The 23,222-nt window shown below is 43.3% G+C and overlaps 1 protein-coding gene across 23 annotated transcripts in view; it reads right to left on the reverse strand.

Moving 5' to 3' along the window:
- AAK1 (AP2 associated kinase 1) overlaps nt 1-23,222 on the reverse strand; it is a 171,003-nt gene that overhangs the window by 41,739 nt on the left and 106,042 nt on the right. For 9 of the 23 annotated variants that reach the window (XM_045446324.1, XM_045446341.1, XM_045446336.1 and 6 more), the window contains exons 7-15: nt 22,422-22,503; nt 21,785-21,917; nt 17,609-17,712; nt 15,072-15,151; nt 10,768-10,922; nt 9,624-9,937; nt 6,352-6,630; nt 1,914-2,146; nt 475-650 (exon numbers count right to left, since the gene is read on the reverse strand). In XM_045446324.1, coding sequence (XP_045302280.1) covers nt 475-650; nt 1,914-2,146; nt 6,352-6,630; nt 9,624-9,937; nt 10,768-10,922; nt 15,072-15,151; nt 17,609-17,712; nt 21,785-21,917; nt 22,422-22,503 — 1,556 coding nt within the window. The remainder of the gene's footprint in view (nt 1-474; nt 651-1,913; nt 2,147-6,351; nt 6,631-9,623; nt 9,938-10,767; nt 10,923-15,071; nt 15,152-17,608; nt 17,713-21,784; nt 21,918-22,421; nt 22,504-23,222) is intronic. The other 14 variants (XM_045446335.1, XM_045446343.1, XM_045446339.1 and 11 more) reach the window with 5 other exon arrangements.

Below are 23,222 nucleotides of genomic sequence, written 5' to 3' on the forward strand. Positions count from 1 at the left end.
ATCTGTGTCCTGCCTTCCAAAACAGACTGTGGGTTTTTGAGAGTAGAAATGGTGCCTTCTATTCATTTGATTGTCTTTTCGCAGTCAGAATTCTAATCATGGTGAGAGATTCAATGTTCACGTGAGGGCAGCACTCTCTCCTGGGTGAGCAGTAACAACTTTCTGTGACAATAAACACACGTAGGACGAGAAACCCATCACACTTGTCTGAGGAGTGACCGTGCTTGACACTACCATCCTGAGCTCTGCTACCAAGTCCTTCCTAAAAGAGTCCCGCTCTCCGTGCCCCTGCCTGCAACAGGCCAGGAGTTCCTGAGGATGGAAAGACGTCAGTGCCCTGGTAAACATACCAGTTTGCACACGTACTTCAAAATCAAGCCTTTGAGGGAAAGAAAGAGCCAACCCTCCATTTTCACAGGCATGCCCCTCTGGAGCTAGGGTTTTAAGAATCACAGAAAGACACCAATCGCTCACCTTCCCCCAGCTTGGCAAAGTCCTTGTTCAGTAGTTCTTCAGCGGTGAGTTTGGAGAAATTGTCGTCATCGAAGGGATTCCACGTAGAACCTTCTGAAGCATTATAAACATTTTGCTGGGAGGTCCGAGGAGAGCCTGATGGAGTGGTGGTTGCAGACCTAGGTAGGTTCCCACCCCCACGAAATGAAAAAGTTGAAAAAGGGTCAATCTGCTGTCTCTGTTTGAGATCAATTTGTTTTCTAGGTCCAACCGTTATTAGCAAGCGCTTTCTCCAGCAATCGGACACTTTCCACAGATACTTTTCTCACTGTGTGAAATGAATGTCTCCCGTTCCTTCACGATCATTTATCTCCCACTACTTCTTTTATCTCTTGCTTAGATTTTTGGTCTCATCTGCAAGTCCTTTCAATCCAGAATCCCAAAGCAACCTGTTCTTAGGCTTGTGCCTTCTATGGCACCCACTGTAACATCCACAATAACTGACCCCAGAGGGGCCAGGACTGGTGTCTTTTCAGGTGCCTCCCATCTGTCAGGATCTAGCCCGCAGAGAATGAAGGGCCACCGTGAGTGGTCATCATCACAGTTAAAGGGAAACAAAGACGGTTATCACCATCTTGTGGTATCATTACCTAATTTTCTTCTAAAGTCTCTCTTGAGACTTTGCATTTAATTAATGACTTAAAGATTTTTAACATTAGAGTGCATGATTCCAAGAAAGCTGAGGGTCTGAAATTGCATTTTACCTAGCGAGCACTCATTGCTATCTACTTTATTTCAGGCACAAAGCCAGTCACTGGATTTACAAAGGTTAAGACATGGTCCTTGTCTTGGAGGAATTTACAGGCTAGATCAGCTGGATATACAAACAAATAATGATGATACAATGTGATGCATGCTCAAAAAAGGTTGAGACAAGCTTATATATGATACCAAGGGGTCAAAGAAAAGGTCATCTCTAAATGGATCTTGATGAAAAAAATAAGCATTTCCTAGGTGGACAAGGAGGGTAGTGGCAGTCTGGGGAGAGGGCACAGGATGAACAAAGTGCTTGTGATGATGGAGAGTGACAAGTCCACCAATGTGATACAACAGCCTTTGGTCTGTTAACCAATGAGTTCAGATATAACCCACAGGCAATGGGGAGCCAAATGAGAGATTTTCAGCATGGAGATTTGATCAGACTACAAGTTTAAAAAATACTCTGTGGAACATCAAATGGGTGAGAGAATAGAAAACAGTCAAGCAAATGTGAAATTATTCCTTAAGATCAGTATGGTCTACGTACTACAGGCAAATTCAGTTTCTTAACAAACACAGACACCTACCATTATATGTACATCTACACACATCGACACGCAGATGCCAAGAATTACACAGCCCTGGCATACAGCAGCCCTGGCCCACAGCAGTAAGAAAAATAAAGAGGAAGCACCGCATACTTGGACTTATTGAGGCTGGCCTCAGCTGCAGCTGCCTGGAGCAGCTGGGTTGATTTGCTGGCAGGGACCCCGAAGACCGCACTATGGGTTACGTCACTGAGAATCCGCCTGTGCCCAGCACGCTGGGTCTTGGGGGATGATGGAGGAGTGAGAGATCCGAGTTTCTGTCCCTGGACGGCAGGAGGTGGGGTTGTTTGAACTTTTGGCTGTTGTCTTACTGGGGCTTGAATCTGCTAGGAAGAAAAATGACAAGTGTTCCCCACCCCCCCAAAAAAAAGTGGGGGGGGGGGGAGGAAAAAACAAATAAACAGACAAGCATAATAAAAAATCCCACATGAGAGCTACTATGGGATTCAAATGGCTGAATTTACCAATAACAACCAGAAAGAAAGAAACCCAGTTTTTGACAATCTGAGCTTTAACTCTGGGACTGATACCAACATGCTATTTATCTGATGCTTCTATGTAAATTTCAGTGTTCATCAGCAATGATATCCAGACTAATCATGCATACAGTCCAGAGCATAAGACTGCAGAAGCTATTTCTAACTCCAAAAATCGAGAATGTATCAGCTTCCAAGGTCACAAAGGAACTCATTCAGAATGCCTCCAAAGAGCGTGCATGTTTTAAACAATCTACCACCACGGTCAGAAGCCAATGACGGCACACCTCCCGCTAAAACACATTTGAGCTAAATAATTCCTGCTAAGAGACCCCTGACTCTGATATAGCTCAGACTACTGGTTAGGAATAAGTTAGGATTCCACTGTGATTCATAAATGGTAGTGCTTTTTTTGTTCATTTTGTTCTTAAGCCTCTTTATTTCATTGATAAGGTGGGTCTACACGATTCTATTTCTGTGCCTCCCCTGAGAAAATGTGTACAGCATCGGGGTAGTAGGGTTAACCTGTTCCACCCTTCAGTTTGGAAAAGGCACTGAAGAACCAGGTAGATAATATTAGTAAGAAATAAAAAATTTGAAAAGCGCTTGATGATAACTGATCTAATAACACAAGGAGTCTTGAGATTTGGGCCATTTTCAGGAGGTAGAACAAACCATCACCACAGAAAACCCAATAGGAACATCTTTGTGGCCACTTGGTTACACTTGAAGCCTAAGTCACAATCTACAAAGTGCTATTATCAATAAGAGGAACAAAAAATAGTATTAACAAGGCCACCTAACCCTTTAATTTTGTCAGTCCAGAGACAGAATTATTTAGAATCTTGAAGGCCCCAGGTATTTCACTATCGCTTCCCTCTAGTCCCTCATCTCAGATTAAGATGCCCCGTCCATGCTATAGCTCAGTTTTCACATTCTGCGTCTTCGAAGGTAGGTCCTGAGAGAGAAAGGGAACCAGAGGGTCCAGCTACTTGGGTCAGGATGCTGACCAGCCCGGGACTTTCTGTCCTTATATTGATTCAGAGTCTGAATTTTACTGAGGTAGGTGATGTGCACGTTTGAGTACACAATCACCCACCAATTGAATGGATGACAATATAAAGGTCAAACATCAGTCAAACGAAGGTCAGAGGGTAAAGCAGCTGAGGCACCTCTGAGGGAGAAGCAGAATGCCCTGTAAAGATCAGAGCTCTGGCTCCAAAACTTCCTTCAGGGGTTTAGGATGTGCCTGCAACAGCCAACCTTAAGCCAGTACCCACGGAGACCAGAATGGCTTTACAAACAGAACTGGATTAGCTTATTTTTTGGAGGTTAAGATAATTCATTGCTTTGAGAAAGGTATACTTAACTGTTGAGTCTCTTTATTTTGAAGAGTCCAGACTCCCTGGAGAACACTGTCCCTTCCTCTTACCTATCCCTGTATGCAGCACACTGAAGAACAGAGCTTCTATTGTCAGGACACCTTACCTATCACAGCAATCTATGAATACAAAATGACTCCAACCCATTCAGCTACTCCTCCCAACAACCATGTCGGGCAGACAGGTTTTTTTTTTGTTTGTTTTTTAATTTTAGAGAGTGCACAAGTGAGGGGGGGGGGCGGGGAGAAAGGGGGAGAGAGAGAGAGAGAGAGAGAGAGAGAGAGAGAGAGAGAATCCTAAGCAGGCTCCACGCTCAGCACAGAGCCCAACACAGGGCTCAATCCCAGCTGCTCAGAAGCAACTGGCTGAGCCACCCAAGCACTCCCAGGCAGAAAGTTTTACTGCCATTTCAAATCTAAGAATGTGAGAGTCAAAGGGACCTTGGAGAGCACAGATTCCAACTCCCACACTTCAAAGGAACCGAGACCAAGGCACCCTAAGGCTATGTGCTTGCTTGTTCAAGGTCACAGGGTCAACCGGGGACAGAATCCTTGTCTCCTTACTAGGCTCAGGACTTTTTTCTTCACCATCGTGTCTCCGCCAAAGATTAGGAAGCGGGAGGAGGAACACACAAACCACGGTGGAAGGGGAAGTAAAGCAGACTCAGACTCAGATGTCGGTCTTGCTAAAGATTTTTTTAAAGAACAAAATATGTAATTATACAAGGAGTACAGTCAGATCTAGGAACGCAAGAATATATACAAAAGGGGGAAAAACACTCCGACTTCCATTCCACAATTAGTACTGTATTCTACTACAACTCTTCTTATCTTCTTGGTATCTTATATTTAAGTCTCTTGTCAAGTACATACTTTCCCCACAATTTCAACATTACCTCATGAGTGCGTTCATACTGTTGTACAGACTTTATAACCATGATTTTTAATGGCTGCACAGTTGGGTTCTTGAACAATTAGGTGACTTTCATTCTTTTGGCTATTACTAATAAGACTGCAATAAAGTATCTACGTTAGGCTGCCATTTCCCTTTGCAGATTATTGCTTTAAGGTGGCTGCAGGGTATCTTTTACATGCACTCACTTGCTTCTCCAGGGAAGTCCTGCCAAGGGTCACTGGAGAAAGGCAAATTTGGGAAGCTCTCTGGCTCCTGGCTAGAAGCATGCTCTGCTCCCGTTCCTTCTTCGTCCCCTCAACAGAATACTCTCAAGCCAAGTGCTCAAAGTATGTTTTCAGCCAAGGAACATGGAGAAGGTTCATAATTTCATTCCCAAAAGAGGGACAGCAAGGGGGAACCTTATAAGAAGTGTAGTCAATGGCTGTTGATCATTTCATCCCCCTGGATGAGCATCTTTGCTATTATCCTTGAACGCAGATCAGGATTCTTTGGTTCCTTCCCTTGCTCTGCTGTTGTCAGTCTGTGTGTCTTGAGTAATCCCTTGCTGGCCTGGGCCTAGTTTCCAATTCCATTAAACAAGGGGATTAGACTAGACAATTAATATCTCAACTACCTACATCATATAATAATTTTTTAAAAACCCTTTTTTCCATTAACAAAAGGAACTTTAGGTCTTGTTAAAAACACAGAGAGTGGCTGTCTACCACACGCCTGCAGGAAGACTGTGCTGTTTTGGAAACGAAGGTGTAAAGACACTGAATACACACTTAGCTGAGACTCAAAGAAGATAATCTATTTACGGTACTGCTTCCTTTTGAAGGAATAAAGGTTTTTTTTGGTTTGAGATGGGCGACGAGACTATTGGAAACCAATCCTCAGAAAGATGGCTTCTTACTTTTCTTTCATTTGTCTAGTAGCTGGGCTTCCCTGGGAATAAGAGAGTAGCTGTGATACTCTATTGGCTGGATACATAAAGTGCCTTTTTTCTATCACCATGATATTTTCTTCACTATCACTCAGAAATATGTGGGTACAGAATTAAAAGCACTTAGTGGAGGCCAAACACCATGTGCCTGAGAATGCCGAAGCTGTACAGATCAATCAGGAGAGGAGGCAGGGGTTCTGATGCTGTAGTCAGGCAGTCTCTAGAAGGGGACATGCCCAGTTTCTAGCATGACAAGGCGGCTCAAACAGTACTCAGATGCCTAGAGATCCAGAGGGTTAGGCCTCGGTCAACAGTCCCAGCAAGGAGGCCCCCGAAGGCGGCTGCACAGTAGACTTCAATGAGGTGGCGGGTAATGTCATCCAAGACAAAGAATAAATAAAGCACCCTCAGGACTCAGGGTAAAGCTGGGAGCCCACACCAACCTCCAGAGATTGAAAAGGTCACGATGGCCAAACTGGCCCTCGAAGGGAAAGGGGTTAGCTCTAATCCTACCCAGGTCCTTGACTGCTCATCAGTGGCACTGATAGAGACAACATGGAACTCTTTCTGCCAGTCTAATTTTAGAATTACAAATAAAAATGTTCACTTCATCAGTGGCCTAGGATCATCTTTTTTAGAACCTCTATCTTCTACAGAATACTTCATCATGACCTTGTAAAATATCAAGAAAAAAAAATCAAATATTTGAACTATAAGAATGGGGAAGAGGCCCAGCCGAAACAGGGGCCCCGCCCCAGCCCCCCGCCAGGTTTCCACCTTCTCGCCCGCCCTCACTGGGTGCTCTTCTGCTCTGAGCCCTGGCTGGCTCTTACCGCTGGCTCCTGGGCCGGTGGTGGCTGTGGGGCTGCGGCCGGCTGTGTCTGGGGCTGCTGTGCTGCTGCCACAGCACTCTTCTGCTGCAAGGCGGCCTGCTGAGTCAGCAGCTGCTGCTGATGCAGGGTCGTGGCCAGCTGCTGCTGCTGCTGCTGCTGCTGCTGCTGCTGTTGTTGCTGGTAGAAGTTCTGTATCAGCTGCTGTTGAGAGCCTCCTTGGGACACCACAGGGAACTGGGCAATTGCTGGTTGCTGGGCTGCTGGGTGTACTGCCTGAAACTAAGCAGGGGGAGCGGCAAGAAAGCGGGAGGTGAAGAAAGCCTGTCTCTGAACAATGTTCCGCAAGACACAAATGTCTCAGTCACAACTAAGCCCAGTCCGAGGCCAAAGGCAAGGGTGGGCAGAAGTCTTTTCGCTTGGCCTGACAACTCACGAGGGGAACCTTGGGGCATTACAATGGACCCGGCGGCACTTTCCACTGCCAGGCTGCATCCACTGCACGGTGCTGCCTCCTGCACTGCACACTGGCTTCCGGGTGGGTTTCTACGGCGAGCCTGAGGGCTTCCATTTGACTGGGCAGCTTGTGACTCCCCATGCTGGAGTGTAACAGAAGCTAATAAATCATCTCCCAATCACAGAGGTAATCCCGCTTATAAAGGGATTTGGGAGCAGCCACGATCAAAATGCTTCGTGAACAGGATGAAGCAGTGATGACACCGAAAAGAATGACCTAAATCCTAGCCCAGCTAATAGAGTCCTTCCAAGCCCTTCTGAAAATTATGTCCCGACGGCTCTATCTTACTAACTCTTCCACCGTTAAACATTCAAAATGTTCAGTACACTCTACCGCACTTACGGATATTTGATCTCACACTGATAACTAATTGTTTCAAGTTATATTCTCCCTGCCTCAGGATACAGATACTTCTTATCCCGTCCCTCTACTCTGCACTGCTAAGCACTGTGTGCTACACACACACACACACACACACACACACACACACACACACACACACAGAGTAAGCATACACGCACAGAGGTCAAACAAGGGCCTACTGGTTAACGAAAGTCAAGATCTTGTCTTTGAACTTCCCAAACACTGTTACTTAGTTGTAGAGTTAACTGAGAGGACACTGTTTGCCTCCTGGGGCAAAGGTAAGAAGCTGATGTCAATAAATAGCTGCCTGTTTATAAATGCAAAATGCTGGAAACAACCAAATGTTTATCAACAGGGGACTGGTTGAATAAACCATGCTATGTGTCTTTAAAAGGGAATACTCTTAAGTTGTAAACAGGAATGAGGGCTCTCTCTATTACAGGATGGAGTGGACAGAATTCTGTAGATTTAACTTTGAAATTCTGTTACTGTTTTATATTTTAATGAAACAAAATTAAACCAAAATTCAGCAATAACTATAAATCAAAAGCAAAATGAAACAAATAAACCTGTATATCAAATTTATAGCCAAACTCTGCAGAAAATAATGAGCTAAACATTCTAAGAATGAAAAAGGCAAAGAAATCTTAATACCATGGATTCATGGTGTATATTCTATTAACAGAACAAAACGAACAAAATACATTTCCCAAGTATCCACTGAAAAGGCTTAAAAACAATAACCAACCTATTAGCAAATGAATATCTTTAGTAACAAGATTGTGGTCTCTAAATACGATTTCCATTAAAAGGAAATGGAGCTCCTTCAGAGAAATCCAGGTCGAGGTCAAGGGCAGAGTGACCCTGGAAGGGCTTGTTACACTAAATAGCAAGGAAACCATTAAAGACGGCTGGGTCACCACCAAAGGACCCAAGAGTCAATCTGAAAAGACTTCCACTGGCCAAAGCTGGGGCAATTCAAGCATCAAAATAAAATGTTTAAAATGGCAATGCATGGAAATGTATCAAATATGTTAAAATCCCTGAGTTCATGACGATGCTAAAACAGAACAGAAACCTCTTTGTTCACCATCAGATGACACTAGGAACAAACCCATTCTGAAAACTGGTAAACACAGGGGAAAAGAATCAAGCATTTTTTCTACCTTTTCTGTATAAACAGTACTTCAGGGTCATCAAGTAGTTGAGAAAAATTCTTCACAGAAAAATTCCAGCCCCTCAGGGAAGAGGGGGAAGGTTAGCATACCACCAAGTTGCCATCCCTAAGGAGTTAATGGACTTAGGAAATGATCAGCAGTGGCTGCTAAACTGATCAGGGGCATTAAATGAATGGATCAGACAGACACCAAACTCACTGACTGATCTTAATATTAATAAAAGAGAAGACAACCAGACTTTATACGCCTCCTGATGTGACACAACCAGAAGAACAAAGAATGAGTCAACTGAATCAAATATGGAGCAAGCCTCAAAAAATGACCAGTTTACACAGAGGATGGAGGAACATATTAAGTGACCACACAGATGCATCAGCCAAATCCAGAGATGGAAAATACTACAGGACAAATGACCCAGTTTCTTCAAAAAACTGAATGGCAGCGGGGGGAAAAAAAGAGGGAGGGAGATGGCATATGTGAATAAAAGGAGACTTAAAAGATATGTCAATTATTATAAAATGAATACGTTCATAGTAAAAAAATGTAGAAAAGATATATGAAAAGATAATGATAGAAAAAAGATATATCACAACTAAATATAACATGTGGTGGACCTTGTTTGGATCCTGAGTCTAACAAGCCAACTTAAATCATGAGACATCAGGAAGAGTTAAATGTTACTGGATATTTTATAATAAGAAGAAATTATTTTAGTATGGTAACGATACAGTTGTATTAGAAAAAGAAGAGAGAAGAGTTCTTAAAATATTTCCCTTGAGGGGCACCTGGGTGGCTCAGTCAGTTAAGTGTCGGACTTCGGCTCAGGTCATGGTCTCGAGGTTTGTGAGTTCGAGCCCCACATCAGGCTCTGTGCTGACAGTGCAGAGCCTGCTTTGGATCCTCTGTCTCCCTCTCTCTCTGCCCCTTCCCTGCTCATGCTCTTTTGCTTGTGCACTCACTCTCTCTCTCTCTCTCTCAAGAAATATCTCCCTTGCCGAGGTTCCTCCATCCACGCGAAGAGAAAGGGGTGTGAGTGTCCCAGTGACGGCTCCACTACTCAGTGTTTTCTAGTATTTACCTCTGGGAGAAGCAATGATGTCATGTCTAGTGGCTCTCTGTCTTCCCAGGGCTTCTCAAGGAAGATGCCTGTACCTACTGGGCCTTTTCGCAGCACTGTCTCAGATATGCCAAGCAAAAGAAGACGGTGAACAGCTTACCTGTTGAGCCTGCTGAGCCTGCTGCTGCTGCTGCTGCTGCTGGTAAAACGTGCCTGCAGGCTGCTGGGAAGATGGCGGTGGCTGCTGCTGCTGTGGCTGTGGCTGCTGTTGCTGCTTGAGGAAGAGTTGCTGCTGGTGCTGGGGGGTGGCCTGGGCTGGAGTGGGCAGAGCCTGGGCTGGAGTGGGAGGCGTCTGCTGTGGGGTGGGTGGAGCCTGTGGCTGCTTGGGCTGAGACTGCGGTAGAGGCTGGCTGGGTTGGGGCTGGGTTTTGGGTTGGGGAACACTGGCTAAAAGGCCAGGCTGATTGCTGGATCCTGCAATGAGAATAAACTCCATATAAAGGCCCAAAATTCTTCCAGACGAAAACGGCTTGCTTTCTCTCTTGCCAAAGCAATAAAGAGGGGGGTGATAAGTGGACCAACAGCCCCAAGATCCACGCGCTCCTGTCTTCGCACTTCTTCTTGCTAAACTATGTGCTTCATATTTTTCAAAACAAGGTTCAGTAAGATGCCCCTGCACACAAACATGATCTTTGCACTTACTGGCATGCTTTAGGACAAAAGCATTCTTTGATGTAAGTTATGCAACCCCAGTCTAGATGCCTGGCTATAAGCAGATAACTACCAAATTCATCAAAAACAGCTTCCTAATAGGGGAAGTAATGACTAAGTTCAGTTACTTGATAATTTAGATCCTCTAAACTAAGTTATCTTATTAGAACCAGAATACCAAAACAGAGTGGTAACAGATACTTTAAGAGACAGAACATTAAAGAAACAATTCCTCTGTCAAAAAGAAGAGGGTCTTGTTTCTTTAAAAGCAAAGAGAAATATAGGAAATAAAAAGGAAGGCATGGGATGAATGGACCAAGCCACAAAATGAGGACCAAGACTAGAAAAAATGAGTTATCAGGCTTCAGTGGTCATGGAGGTCCCCCACAAAATTCAGTGAGAGGATTCTCCTTTGGACAGCCACTTGCCATATAATTTCAATGGGAGTTCACCTCTTGTTCCTGAAGGCAAACCATTATTTCTTTTGTGCCTCTGAATTCCATTCCTGAAGCAAAAGTAGGCTTCCCAAGACTTGTGTAATGTCCAGGATAACAAAGAGGTATACCAAATTTCAAACCAACCTAGTTACTGACCTGCAACCTGGGGCAGGGGCTGAACTGTGGCCCTCTTTCGAGGTGTCAAAGCTGGCTGGATGGGAAGGATTCCCGGGTTTGGCTGAGTCTGCCCAGCCTTAGGCCTCTGACGTGGTGCAATTGAAGTCTCTGTTGTGGGAATGGGATCTGTCAGTCTAGGAAAGGAAAGGGGAGAAAACAGATTCATGTTAAAGTGTGGGAAGGTGGGGAGGGGTAGACAGAGTACTTGACAGATTGATTGGCTTTCCCATCCACACCTATTCAAATCTTCCAAATCTGCTTAATCGACATCTGCCAAAGGGTGTTCCACAGGGTATTATGTATTACAAGATGTTATGAAGAAAGGTTTGGTGGGAAATAAGTTTTAACACACTGTTCAAAATATACCAAGCAGACTTCTTTCCAGAAGAACTTTTCACCTGTGAATGTGTATGCAGAACTTCAAAGACAGCACTATACAGAATACAATGTTTCTCTAGCTAATCTGACCTTGGGACCCTTCTAATACCATGTCAAAACAGTCTCTCTACCATAAAAAGCATGCAAATGAGTGAATCCAATAAGGCAACTAAAAGGAATAAGTAAATAGTTTAAGATAAAGGATTTGGGGAATATGACACATATCTATTTCCTCCAATACACGTGTTCTTCTTTCCAGGGTAATGAAATGCTTAGCTCTTGTACACATTAAATTTATACAATGTTATACGTCAAATATATTTCAATTAAAATTTTTTTTAGCTGGGCACCGGGCCACAGAGTAAAAATCACATTGCCTAGCCTCTCTTATAATCAGGTGTGGCCAATGCATCTAAGTTTTGGCCCTACATGGGAAACCAGATTGTTCTATGGTAATTTCTAGAAACCTTAAGAAATAAGTAGTGTATGCCATTTGTCTCTCTTCTTCTTTGGCTATTCCTTCATCCTGTTGCTTGGAGCAGGGATGCTACCATCTTGGTCTGTGAGGTCACGGCCACAATCATAGAGATGGCATGGACTACTTACCTCCAGACTTTGCTTACTTGAAAGAAAAGATAAACATCTATCTTATATGACCCACTATCATTTTGGACTTTCTTTAACTCACAGCCAAATCTAATCCAAATTAATACAGGGAGGACTGCTGTATGGTCTACTTGTTCCTGATGATGGTGCTCAAGTTCAGATGGTAACTTCCATTCATTTAGAGCAGTCCAGGCAGCTGGCTACTACCTAACTCAGATCAGAGTAGTTGACATTTTTTTTTTTTTTAACATATTTTAAATTAAAAACATTTTTATTTTATTTTAAAAAATTTTTTAAAAGTTTATTTATTTTAGAGAGAGAGGGAGAGAGAGAGAGACACAGAGTGAGCAGGGGAGGGGCAGAGAGAGAGGGAGACACAGAATCGGAAGCAGGCTCTAGGCTCTGAGCTGTCAGCACAGAGCCTGACATGGGGCTCAAACCCACGAACCGTGAGATCATCACCTGAGCCGAAGTCGGATGCTTAACTGACTGAGCCACCCAGGTGCCCCTCCAAGAATATTTTAGAGAGAGAGCATGAGCAGGGGAGAGGGGGAGAGAGAGAGAGAGAGAGAGAGAGAGAGAGAGAGAGAGAGAATCTTAAGCAGGTTCCATGCTCAGCATCCCAATGCAGAGCTTGATCCCACAACCCTGGCATCATGACCTGAGCCAAGACTCAGGCATTCAATCAACTAAGCCACCCAGGTACATCACAGTAGTTGTCTTTTGAAAAAGCACTTTAGAGTATCACTAAAGTTAAGGCCAAAAAAGCTTCATGAATATTTCCAAAATATGTCTGGCACAGCCTCCATGAAATGCAAAGCAGGAAGCAAAGCAGCCGGCCCCATGTCCTTCCCTATGACATATCTCCATTGTGGACCCTGAGGCTTTTCCTCTGAAATCCTGCTAGAAGGATGTTCTTGTACGGGGTAGAAAAGTGATAATATAAAAGCTATTTTATTTAGGGGGGCTGTAACCTGGGGAAGGGTAGGAAGGAAAACGGGACAGATTTGGAGAAGAGGAAAAAGGTGTAAGAAAAATACAGCTAAGGGTGAGAGAGTCAAAGAGACTTCTATAGAAACCAAATACTAAGAACCTCCACACTGGATGGATTTCTCTTAAGGGTAACATCCTAGAGATAAAGGGATTTGGAGTCCAACAAAACTGTATTTGAGTTTAGCTCCCCATTAACTGTGCAATAATAGGTATGTCATTTTACTTCTTCTTGCCTTGGGTCCCTTATGTGTAAAAATGAGAAAATAATACATCATGAGGCAGATGTGAACATCAAATGCATCAATGACTGTAAACCTGTTCTTATGAACTGTAGAGTACTCAAAATGTTAGTCTATATGACTTCAATGTGCTGTGAAAAAATGCAGACCCTGAGGCCAGAAGCTCTGGCTCTACGTTGTCCTATCTATGTGCTTGTGAACAAATCACTTAACGTACAGAGCAGAGTATGGATGCTGAAGTTCTGGGTTTCTTACTAACCACATTGATTAACTGCCTTGGGCAACTTAAAATTCGGAGTCTGTTTCCTCATCTGTAAAATGAGAACAACAACAATAACTCATAGATTCATTTCAAGGAAAATAAAGTCATCTTATTTACATAAAGAACTTGGTATGGTCTGGTACACATGATGCCTCAGTGAAGAGTGGTTACTTCAAAACTAGAGTTAGAAAGAAAAACTCACCTCTCGGGACTGGGGAGTAAATATGAGAACACAAATGAAATCATTGTAAATTATAGATAACCCAAATCTCTTGGCTGTAAGGTCTGTGTATTCTCGCAGCATTACTGAATCCATACAAACCAACAGCTTGGGCACTCTACAGCTTATAGAACAGTTTCACGGGACTGATGCATTTGCTGTTCACATCTGCCATATGATGCAGGTATTATTTTCTCCATTTTACACTCAGAGCACCACTCAAATGGTAGGTTACTGTCATTGTTATAAATGTGTGGGCTTTGCGGGAATGGATCCTTGCTTAGCCTCAGTACCCACCATATTTGGGCCTGGTGAAATATGCTCATAAACCCAAATGCTCAGCTAATCAAATCAGCCCCCAAAGAAATTTCCAGAGGTGAGTACGGCAGAGTTAGGTAAGAAAGACTACAAAATAACAACATGGATATAGTTTGCTAAGTTTGTTAAAAAGAAGTATTTTAGAGCCACGTCAGCATTTATATTTATTCTATAAATATTTAAGAATGTTTTAAAACGTAGAAATTATTTTACTCTTCTATGAAAATTCACATATTCCCATGTAAGGTACCCTGTTGATAGTTTGCTGGTAATGTTTCCTTGGCATAGGAACACGGTAGAAAAAAAAAGGCATAAAACGTCTCCTCGACTACCCTCAGCATTTGCCATTTGGAAGCATGGCAGCCATGAGGATATGCCCTGCAGACCTTCAACATGTAAGGGGTGCAAAGACCATGTGCCCCAGCTGCTGTGCTCCTGAAATCCACTGCCATGTTTGCTCTGAGGCCATGCTTTCCACAGGCTGCTGTCAGCCTTCGCACCCCAGTCACAGGGACATTAAGTTGGCCTGTGTCTGGAACACCGGGACTCCTCTGGTAGCTGACCTTGGCTTGAGGATTCCCGGACACCTTTGGTGAACCTTCTGTAAATTGTGTGGCAGTTTCTAGGTCACTTCCACCCAATCTTCCTTCCTCTCTCTGGTCTAGACTTCCACTGCCTTCTGATGATTCTCCCAGCCTTCTGTGGCTCCCTCCCTAATTTCTCTCACAGCCAAATAAAATCCTAGCTTCTTCAATCCTCTCTTGGCATTTGTTTCTTCAAAGACCCCACACCCCATGGTATGCGATTAACTAAGCTCCACAAGCTCTCCTGCTGTTGTTCATGGAGTCAGTGCCTTGACCTGCACTCTCCTGATATGGCCAGGGCCACAGGAAGTAAGAAAGAAGGGGAGGTGAAGGACTAGGGTGGTGAACCAGGCTACACGAGGGTCAGGACACACGTCTAGGACCCTCTGGTACTAGCAGTATTTAAAGTCAGCTGTTGCCTCATCTCTGAATGCCCCTGTGCCTCTTCCCAAGCAAAAGAAACAGCTGCGGAGTTCTTGATTCTCTTTCAAATGTATATCACTGTGTTTCACTATGTTCCTCCCTGCACTCCCACAGAACAGTTTCTGCCTAGAAGAGACAGAACTTGCTCTCTTGCTCTGTGTGGCCTCGGGCCGCAGCAGAGTAACAGTCACAAGGCACCTTCCCTTGCCACTGTGGCAGCGGGTGCAGGACATGTGCATGCTCAGGCAGGCACTTCTTACCTGGCCTTTGGCTGGGTCTTTTTTGCAGCTGCCTCACTGGCTTTCACTGGTTCAGGAAGCTTTGCAGGAATGGGAGAGTTCTAGAAAATTGAAAGGAAACCAGAAAAGGACATTGCAGATTTCTTTATAAAAGAATAACCAATATGACTGGGCTGATGGAAATACATGTCAGGGTGTTCCAGAGGGGCTTCCAGACCCTGATGTCTATTAGAGGGAAGGGAAGTCAACCAAAGGTAGATCGCACCAGACTCAGCCCCACTCAGGGAGGCAGCATATCGGAGAGGAGTACAGAGCAGCCTGTGTGCAGCGCACTCCACCCCTGCCTCCTCCCAACCTTCTGGACCCTTCGCTTCCTTGTGCACAGCTTAGAGGTGATGTTACGAAAGGAATGGGAAAGAGATGTCTGTAACCTGTGTTAGCATTTAAGCTATCAGCTAGACCTTAGAGAAGTCAGCGCTAACCATCAGTGCACCCAGCCGGGGTTCACTCTGTCTTCTGCTTGAACGCTGGGAGAAAACCACGGCTATGACCCATCTGGTTGCTGAGCCAGTGCCTCTCACGGTGCGTGAGGCACCCCTCAACCCACAAGGCCAGTAGAACTCCTCCCAGCTGGATTCTGCACTGGCCACCTAATACCGGCTCTCAAGGGAGTCCTATTGTCCCTGACCACATGACAACTGCTTAGCACTGCTGAGAACCAAATGGCCTGAGACTTGTGAAGCCTTTTCTTTTTTTTTTTAATGTTTATTTATTTGAGAAAGAGAGAGACAGTGTGAGCAGGGGAGGGGCAGAGAGAGAGGGAGACAGAATCTGAAGCAGGCTCTAGGCTCTGAGCTGTGAGCACAGAGCCTGATGCGGGGCTTAAACTCATGAACCGCAAGTTCATGACCTGAGCTGAAGTCGGACACTTAACCAACTGAGCCACCCAGGTGTCTCACGCAGCTGACTCTTTAAAAACTGGTTACTTGGGGCGCCTAGGTGGCGCAGTCGGTTAAGCGTCCGACTTCAGCCAGGTCACGATCTCGCAGTCCATGAGTTCGAGCCCCGCGTCGGGCTCTGGGCTGATGGCTCAGAGCGTGGAGCCTGTTTCCAATTCTGTGTCTCCTTCTCTCTCTGACCCTCCCCCGTTCATGCTCTGTCTCTCTCTGTCCCAAAAATAAATAAACGTTGAAAAAATAAATAAATAAATAAATAAAAAATAAAATAAAATAAAAACTGGTTACCAATCTGAATGCTTTCAATTATGTTTCAGGTTATTTAACTTTATGAATGGGGAAGGAGGACAGCAAAAGAAAAACAAGGCCATGTTGGGTTCCTGTACAGGGTTCCTCATTTTAACCTGGAAACCCAACAAATGGAATACTAGCAATAGTACATATTTAGGCTTTTAGGAGGGACCACCCATTTCCTTCATGTTTCCAGGTGGGGAGAATTTCTGCTAGAATATCTCTCCTTGCTTCTCTTCCACTCTCCAAACATTCCTCTCCCAAGAGAGGAGCATAACTTATTTGACTGATAGGACCGGGAGAAAAAAGTGAGCTTGCCTGGCTCACCTGTGTGCTCCCTCCTTTAGGGTAGAGCCTTCTCTCCAGAATCAGGCACTCCCAGCTCAGTCATGTGGATCTAATGTTAGGGAGCCTGACTGGTCAAGCTACATTCTCTGACTCAATCTTATTAGTAATAAAGCCAATATTCTGAGTTCCGTCTGAATGATTTCCACATCTGATTCCAAATGTGGGAGTGAAAGAGGAGTGTTCTTTATCAGCACCCTCAAGCCCCCACAGTGACATCAAAAGTTCATTATTGGGAAAATTGAGAAGATAATTTCAGATTAGAACTTATTTATTACGGCAGCCATTAGTAAGATGTTCAAGGGAGCTGGATCACAATATGACATGAAAAATATGCTAAGACCATAAAAAGGGTGTTTGCAAGCACTGTACTCTGAAAGCTGCTGAGTGTAGAGCTTAGGACTACTAAAGTGTAGAAAACATTCCTATGGCCTGATGTGTGTGGGGAGGGTGGTGGAAAAGGAGTGTCTTATAGGTGGCAGACAACAGAAGCAGAATCAAGAAAGTTCTGCTGCAATAAAGGAGAAAAGGGACAAGGGACAAGAGGCTTGCGTTCCAGTAGGTATGTGGGCAAGTCCAGAGTCCTGCCTCAGGAAACCAGCCTGCCTTACTACTGCTAGGTAAATACAGTAGGTACTTGGATCTTAGTGAACTGAGGAAGTTGACAAGACAGTAAGTTGGTCAATCTTCACCCAAAGTGTTCAACTCAGTCCTGAGGGAGCTTTCTCTTTTTTTTTTTTTTTTTTTTTTTGGTGTAATTGCCTTAGTTTAAATTGCCATAGTTAAATTCTATGGGAAAATTGGGTTCTCTTTATAGTAATTGCTTCCTACTTAGCTTTGCTTGAACACCTCCTATCAGATAAAACAAAGGACATCTATAATTGTTAAGCAGCTGGTTAACACCTCAGGAATTTTAAACAACAATTTGATAATGTTTACTTCCCCTAAAAAGCATCTTTCACATACCTGTACATTAGGAATTGGGCATTCTTTCTTGAGTAGTTTGAATGAGAAGTAGGACACCTGGTAAATATCTGGCCTTTTGTCAGGGTCTGGTTCCAACATATACCCTAAGGCAAACATATGTGAATTTACTTAATAATATTCTAATACTTATTATATTAGCTAGGAAGTATAATTTCTGTTACCAAATGTTATTTTCATTTTTATTTCTCATAAAAGTCAGACAGTATAATTAGCTCTTTTCCTCCCCTCTCAGAAATGAAAGCTATAACTTCCCGAACATTTGTAACATCCACAAGAAAGTAACAAAATTTCTGAACTGTAACAAAGATACCTGAAGTTCACCTTCTGTGACTTGTGCAACAGGGACTCAAGCAAACTCTCAATATGAAAGTTACCACCTTCATATTCTGGTACCTAGGAAGTTATGGAGTCTTGCTTCTGCCTTCCTTAGTTCATGATATCTTGCTAAACAAATGATTATCCTTGATAATTATAATCAAAACTCAGTGGGGTTTTTTTTTTTTTCACTTTCTTTTCTTCTTCCTCTTCCTCCTCCTCCTTTTCTTCTTCTTCTTTTAGTAATCTCTACTCCTTATGTGGGGCTAGAACTCACAGCCCTGAGATCAAGAATCTCATGTTCCACTGAATGAGCCAGTCAGGTGCCCTTCAAAACTCAAACTTTAAGAACTGACTATAGACATTGGGGTACAAGTGCCCCTATGCATCAGCACTCCTGTATCCCTTGGGTAAATTCCCAGCAGTGCTATTGCTGGGTCACAGGGTAAATCTATTTTTAATTTTTTGAGGAACCTCCACACTGTTTTCCAGAGTGGAGTTTGCATTCCCACCAACAGTGCAAGAGGGTTCCCGTTTCTCCACATCCTCTCCAGCATCTATAGTCTCCTGATTTGTTCATTTTAGCCACTCTGACTGGCATGAGGTGGTATCTCAGTGTGGTTTTGATTTGTATTTCCCTGATATATACACAATGGAATACTACGTGGCAATGAGAAAGAATGAAATATGGCCTTTTGTAGCAACGTGGATGGAACTGGAGAGTGTTATGCTAAGTGAAATAAGTCATACAGAGAAAGACAGATACCATATGTTTTCACTCTTATGTGGATCCTGAGAAACTTAACAGAAGACCATGGGGGAGGGGAAGGAAAAAAAAATAGTTAGAGAGGGAGAGAGCCAAACCATAAGAGACTCTTAAAAACTGAGAACAAACTGAGGGTTGATGGGGGGTGGGAGGGAGGGGAGGGTGGGTGATGGGCATCGAGGAGGGCACCTGTTGGGATGAGCACTGGGTGTTGTATAAAAACAAATTTGACAATAAATTTCATATTTAAAAAAAAGAAAAAAAATTTAAGAACTGACTTATTATTCCTTTGTTGGAGATATTAACCGGTTTCCATTCTAAAAGAAATTACAAAATAATAAACACATCTCTACTTTTACATGATCTATAGAACACTTGTTTATTTCCAGGTCCTTTAAGCTTCTGCCCTGAAGCTGGAAAAATCCCCAGGAAAAAATCTTTCTGAAGACACAAAGACAGACACATGCATACACACCAACAACAATGCAAGGCAATTTACTGTTTAAGGAATCAAATGAATGGTTTGAACACCAAGTGCAGGCAAGACTGATGAGGCTGCAGTCTTGCAGAGGACTTACAGAAGAAGCAGGGTTTGGGCTGGGCCTTGAAGGCAGGAAAGAGTTTAGTCAGTCAGGGGAAAGAGGAGAAAAAGATATTCTCGATGAGAGAACAGTCTGTCTGGCAAAAACAGACTTGAAGGAAGGCAAAAGAGTGCCCTGTTGTGAGGAAATGCAGGTGCCAGAAGGACAGAACAGATTTCCTTGTCAGGGAACACAGGGAAATAAGGCCGGGTGGGTGGGGGTGGGGAACCAGAGCATGAAGGGTCTGAAATGCCACGCTGAGAAGCTGGGCCCTACTGTAGGACCACTGGCAAATCATGACGTTTACTAATAGGGACCTGACAGGGTGGCATTCTGTAAGACTGATCTCATGGTGAAGCGGTGCTCGGACGACTGAGGGAGGAGGGAGACAGCTGGCCAGTCCACCAGTACAGGCATGAGTTGGCCAAGTCTCTATATACCGTGGTGACAGTGATGGGAACAGAGAATGGGATGGGACCAGGAGAAACTCCAAAGAAAGAATGCTGCTTAGAAAATGGCTGACTCTTTACTCTGTCTTATGAGCCAGACCTAAACCTTAAACTTCAGTTATCCAGGCTTGAATGGTGACACCACTGATAGAAACTGAAAACAGAGGGGAACTGTGTATTGGGAGTAAATGGGCAATCACAATAAATTTTAGAACTGTGACGTTAGAGAGACCATGGAATCTTCAAGTAGTTTGTAAACTGAAATAGGTCAGAGCTTGGAAAGATGTCAGTGTCAACTTGCTTTTCCCAGTATGAACGTGCTGTCCAAATGTGAAAAAAAAAATGTATTACAAAATTATCCTACCATTCTAGCATCAAATTTGGCCATTTTCTTATCTATCTCCTTCCAACCTTCATTTACGAAGCTGCAATTCTAGAACAGTAGTCCCTCCTTATCCATGGGGGACACGGTCCAAGACCCCCAGTGGACGGCCTGAAACTGCGGATAGTACTGAATCCCATATATACTATGTTTTCTCTTCTACACACACACCTATGACAAAGCTCAATTTATAAGTTAGGTACAGTCAGAGATTAACAACAATAATAAAGTAGAGCCATTATAACAATATGCTGCAATAAAAGTTATGTGAATGTGGCCTCTCTCTCTCTCTCTCTCAAAACATCTCATTATACTGTACTCACCCTTCTTGTGACAATGTGAGAGCACAACATGCCTACGTGGTGAGATGAAATGAGGTGAATGACACAGGCACAGTGACATAATGTTAGGTTACTACTGACCTTTCTGACTAGATGTCAAAAGAAGGATCATCTGCTTCCTACTGCAGTCAACTGCGGGTAACTAAAACCATGGAAGGCCAAACCACAGATAAGGAGGGACTACTCTAATGCTTTACCTCTGAAAACAGTTCAACAACCATTGAATGCCATAGTCCATTTGTTTAAATACCCTCTCCCTCCTTTTTTTGGTTAATAAACAGAAGAAACTGATTGATAAAATTGGCACTGTGGAATAGGTAGTCATCTCAAAGCTGTAACTATGTTTTTATTTTGGGGGTTTTTTGTTTGTTTGTTTGTTTTGAGAAAAGCTGTAACTATGTTTTTATTTTGGGGGTTTTTTGTTTGTTTGTTTGTTTTGAGAAAAGCTGTAACTATGTTAACTTGGGTAAGTTACCTATACTGTCTCAGCCTCAGTTTCCTCATTTGTATAACGGGGATAATTATATTTACTACATAAGACTTGAAGAATTAAATAAGGTACAAGTAGGCCCTTAACAAATGTCAGGTGCTCCACCCCACATTTGCTTCTGTTTTCTTCAGTACAGCCCCACCCAGGACCCAAACTGGGTCACTCAAGATTTATAACCCATAATGGTTAAAATTCAGATGCTGAATCCCTCGACCAATGCAAAAAGATGACAAAATATCTCTTTCACATTTGCGCACAAGGGCTTGTGCAAAGATTGCTTGTTCTGCCATCTGGTTAATGAATTAGTACATATGCTTGCTGTGACGATGCAAAAGAGTGGGGAATCTTAAAAAACATTTCAAACAAAGCGTTGAGCTTAAATGCTTGTTATCAAAATCCAGGGATTAACCTAAAGAGAGAAAAAAAACCTAGTCCCACAGAGTTATACAGTCTTAATTATGTATTCACTCCAGCCAACGCACAGCAATCATTTCAATTTGAGTTGCTTCCAGTTTTGCAGAGATGAATTTCTTATCACTTGATAGGAGTCAGCTGGACTCTTTCATACTGACTGCAAGAGAACAGAGCGGTACTGTACTGCTCAAAGCACTGTTAGGATTTCTGCTCAAGCCTAAGAGAGTTTAGATTTCTAGCAAAAAGACCTACCACTCTAACTAGACACTGTGGTATTATCTTTGAGTGACCCACTATTATCGACTTATCTATCTTTGCATCCAACCCATCACTCCTGGGATCTAATCCCTTTGTCCCCCCAGTTCATTCCTAGAGATTGAAGATAAAAATATGAAACCAGAAACTTGAGATACTTACTAATTAGGCAGTGCATGTCTTGGGAATATCGAGAGTTATCAGGAATTGTGAAGTTTCCGTCACAAATTGCCACCTGACTCTCTCCAAATGGCAAAGTGAAGTAGCATAATTTATACAACAAACATCCAAGAGCCTAAAAAAAAATAAAGCAGATTGCTACGAGTGGTTTATTTACCATAACTGCAAATGGGTCTACTGAGACATACTGGCATCATCCACACTTACTAGCAGATATAAAAGCTACGTACTATTAACCTATTAGAAGAAACCTGAATTTAGAACTCAGTACCACTATTTAGCTGCTGAGTTACGATATTTCTACCAGCGTTACCAAATGGTGTTCCGAAAAAGAACAAGTATTTCAGTTATTTTGCTCTTAGGAACTAGTAACACATATATGAAAACCACCTAAATAATGGGCAGGTCACCTGAATAATTTTCACAGAGCTCTAAAATAATTTCCTTTGACATGCTTCACGGAGCAGTGGCAGGTCACCCCGAGAATAACTCTGAGAGATAGGAAGACAGTGATATGGTACAGTGGCCACGCTTGCTATGGCACTGCCTGGATTAGACTTGGGAATTTACAGTCAAGACTGCTGGTATCTGAGATGCGGATAGGTTAGTTGACACCTACCCAAATGTCTGCCTTCGTAGTGATGATTTTGCCACTGTACAGGTTGACCATTTCTGGTGCTCGATAGGACAGCGTTGTGTATCTACAATCAAGAGATTTGGTTTTTGTTAAATATGTCAATGCTATCGTTAAAAACCAGGGGTAGCAGAAATACCTTTTAAATACATTTATGTTTCTATTAATAAAGTCTAGTTCCCTGGGAGCAATCTGCAGAAGAGAGTAGGAAATAGTAGTGTAGATAAAATGAAAAGCTGTCCTGGGTACACACCCATGGCCCTTTAGAAGCAGCCCTTCTATCTGAGAGCATGTGGCAACCCAGACGCTAAGGCACTTAAATAAACTCTAAAAGCAACTTTTCTTGGGTCCTCAAATGAAAAAATCTTCTTCTGCAAATCCTTACTGTTCGATATCATGTCTTGCTGATTTGTTTTGAAAAATAGTAATTTCCTTAAGTGTGGCTCAATGCTGATGTGTAATACTGGCTGAGACACTGCACAACAGCGGAAAGAATAGCTGAGGTGGGAGGTGGACGAATCTCTGCTGCCGGAAGAGGAATGAAGCAAGAGTTTTCCCCTTATCTCTGGCTCAAGGAAAGAGGAGTACAAGCTCCGCTTCAAAGAGCGTCTTGGTGTGGCCAAGCATGTGACTTATGCTGCTTGAGTCTCTAAAGCCCACAGGGCACCGTGCTCTAGGTGTCCACCAGAGCCTTGGACCGGAAGTCTTCCCACCCCAGGCTTGGCTGCCAAGAGTGATGCAGGAAAGGAGACTGAGGGTCAGGATACAGGTGTGCATACTAGACTT

This window comes from Leopardus geoffroyi, chromosome A3 (genome assembly GCF_018350155.1).
Source record: "Leopardus geoffroyi isolate Oge1 chromosome A3, O.geoffroyi_Oge1_pat1.0, whole genome shotgun sequence".
Lineage (NCBI taxonomy): Eukaryota > Metazoa > Chordata > Mammalia > Carnivora > Felidae > Leopardus > Leopardus geoffroyi.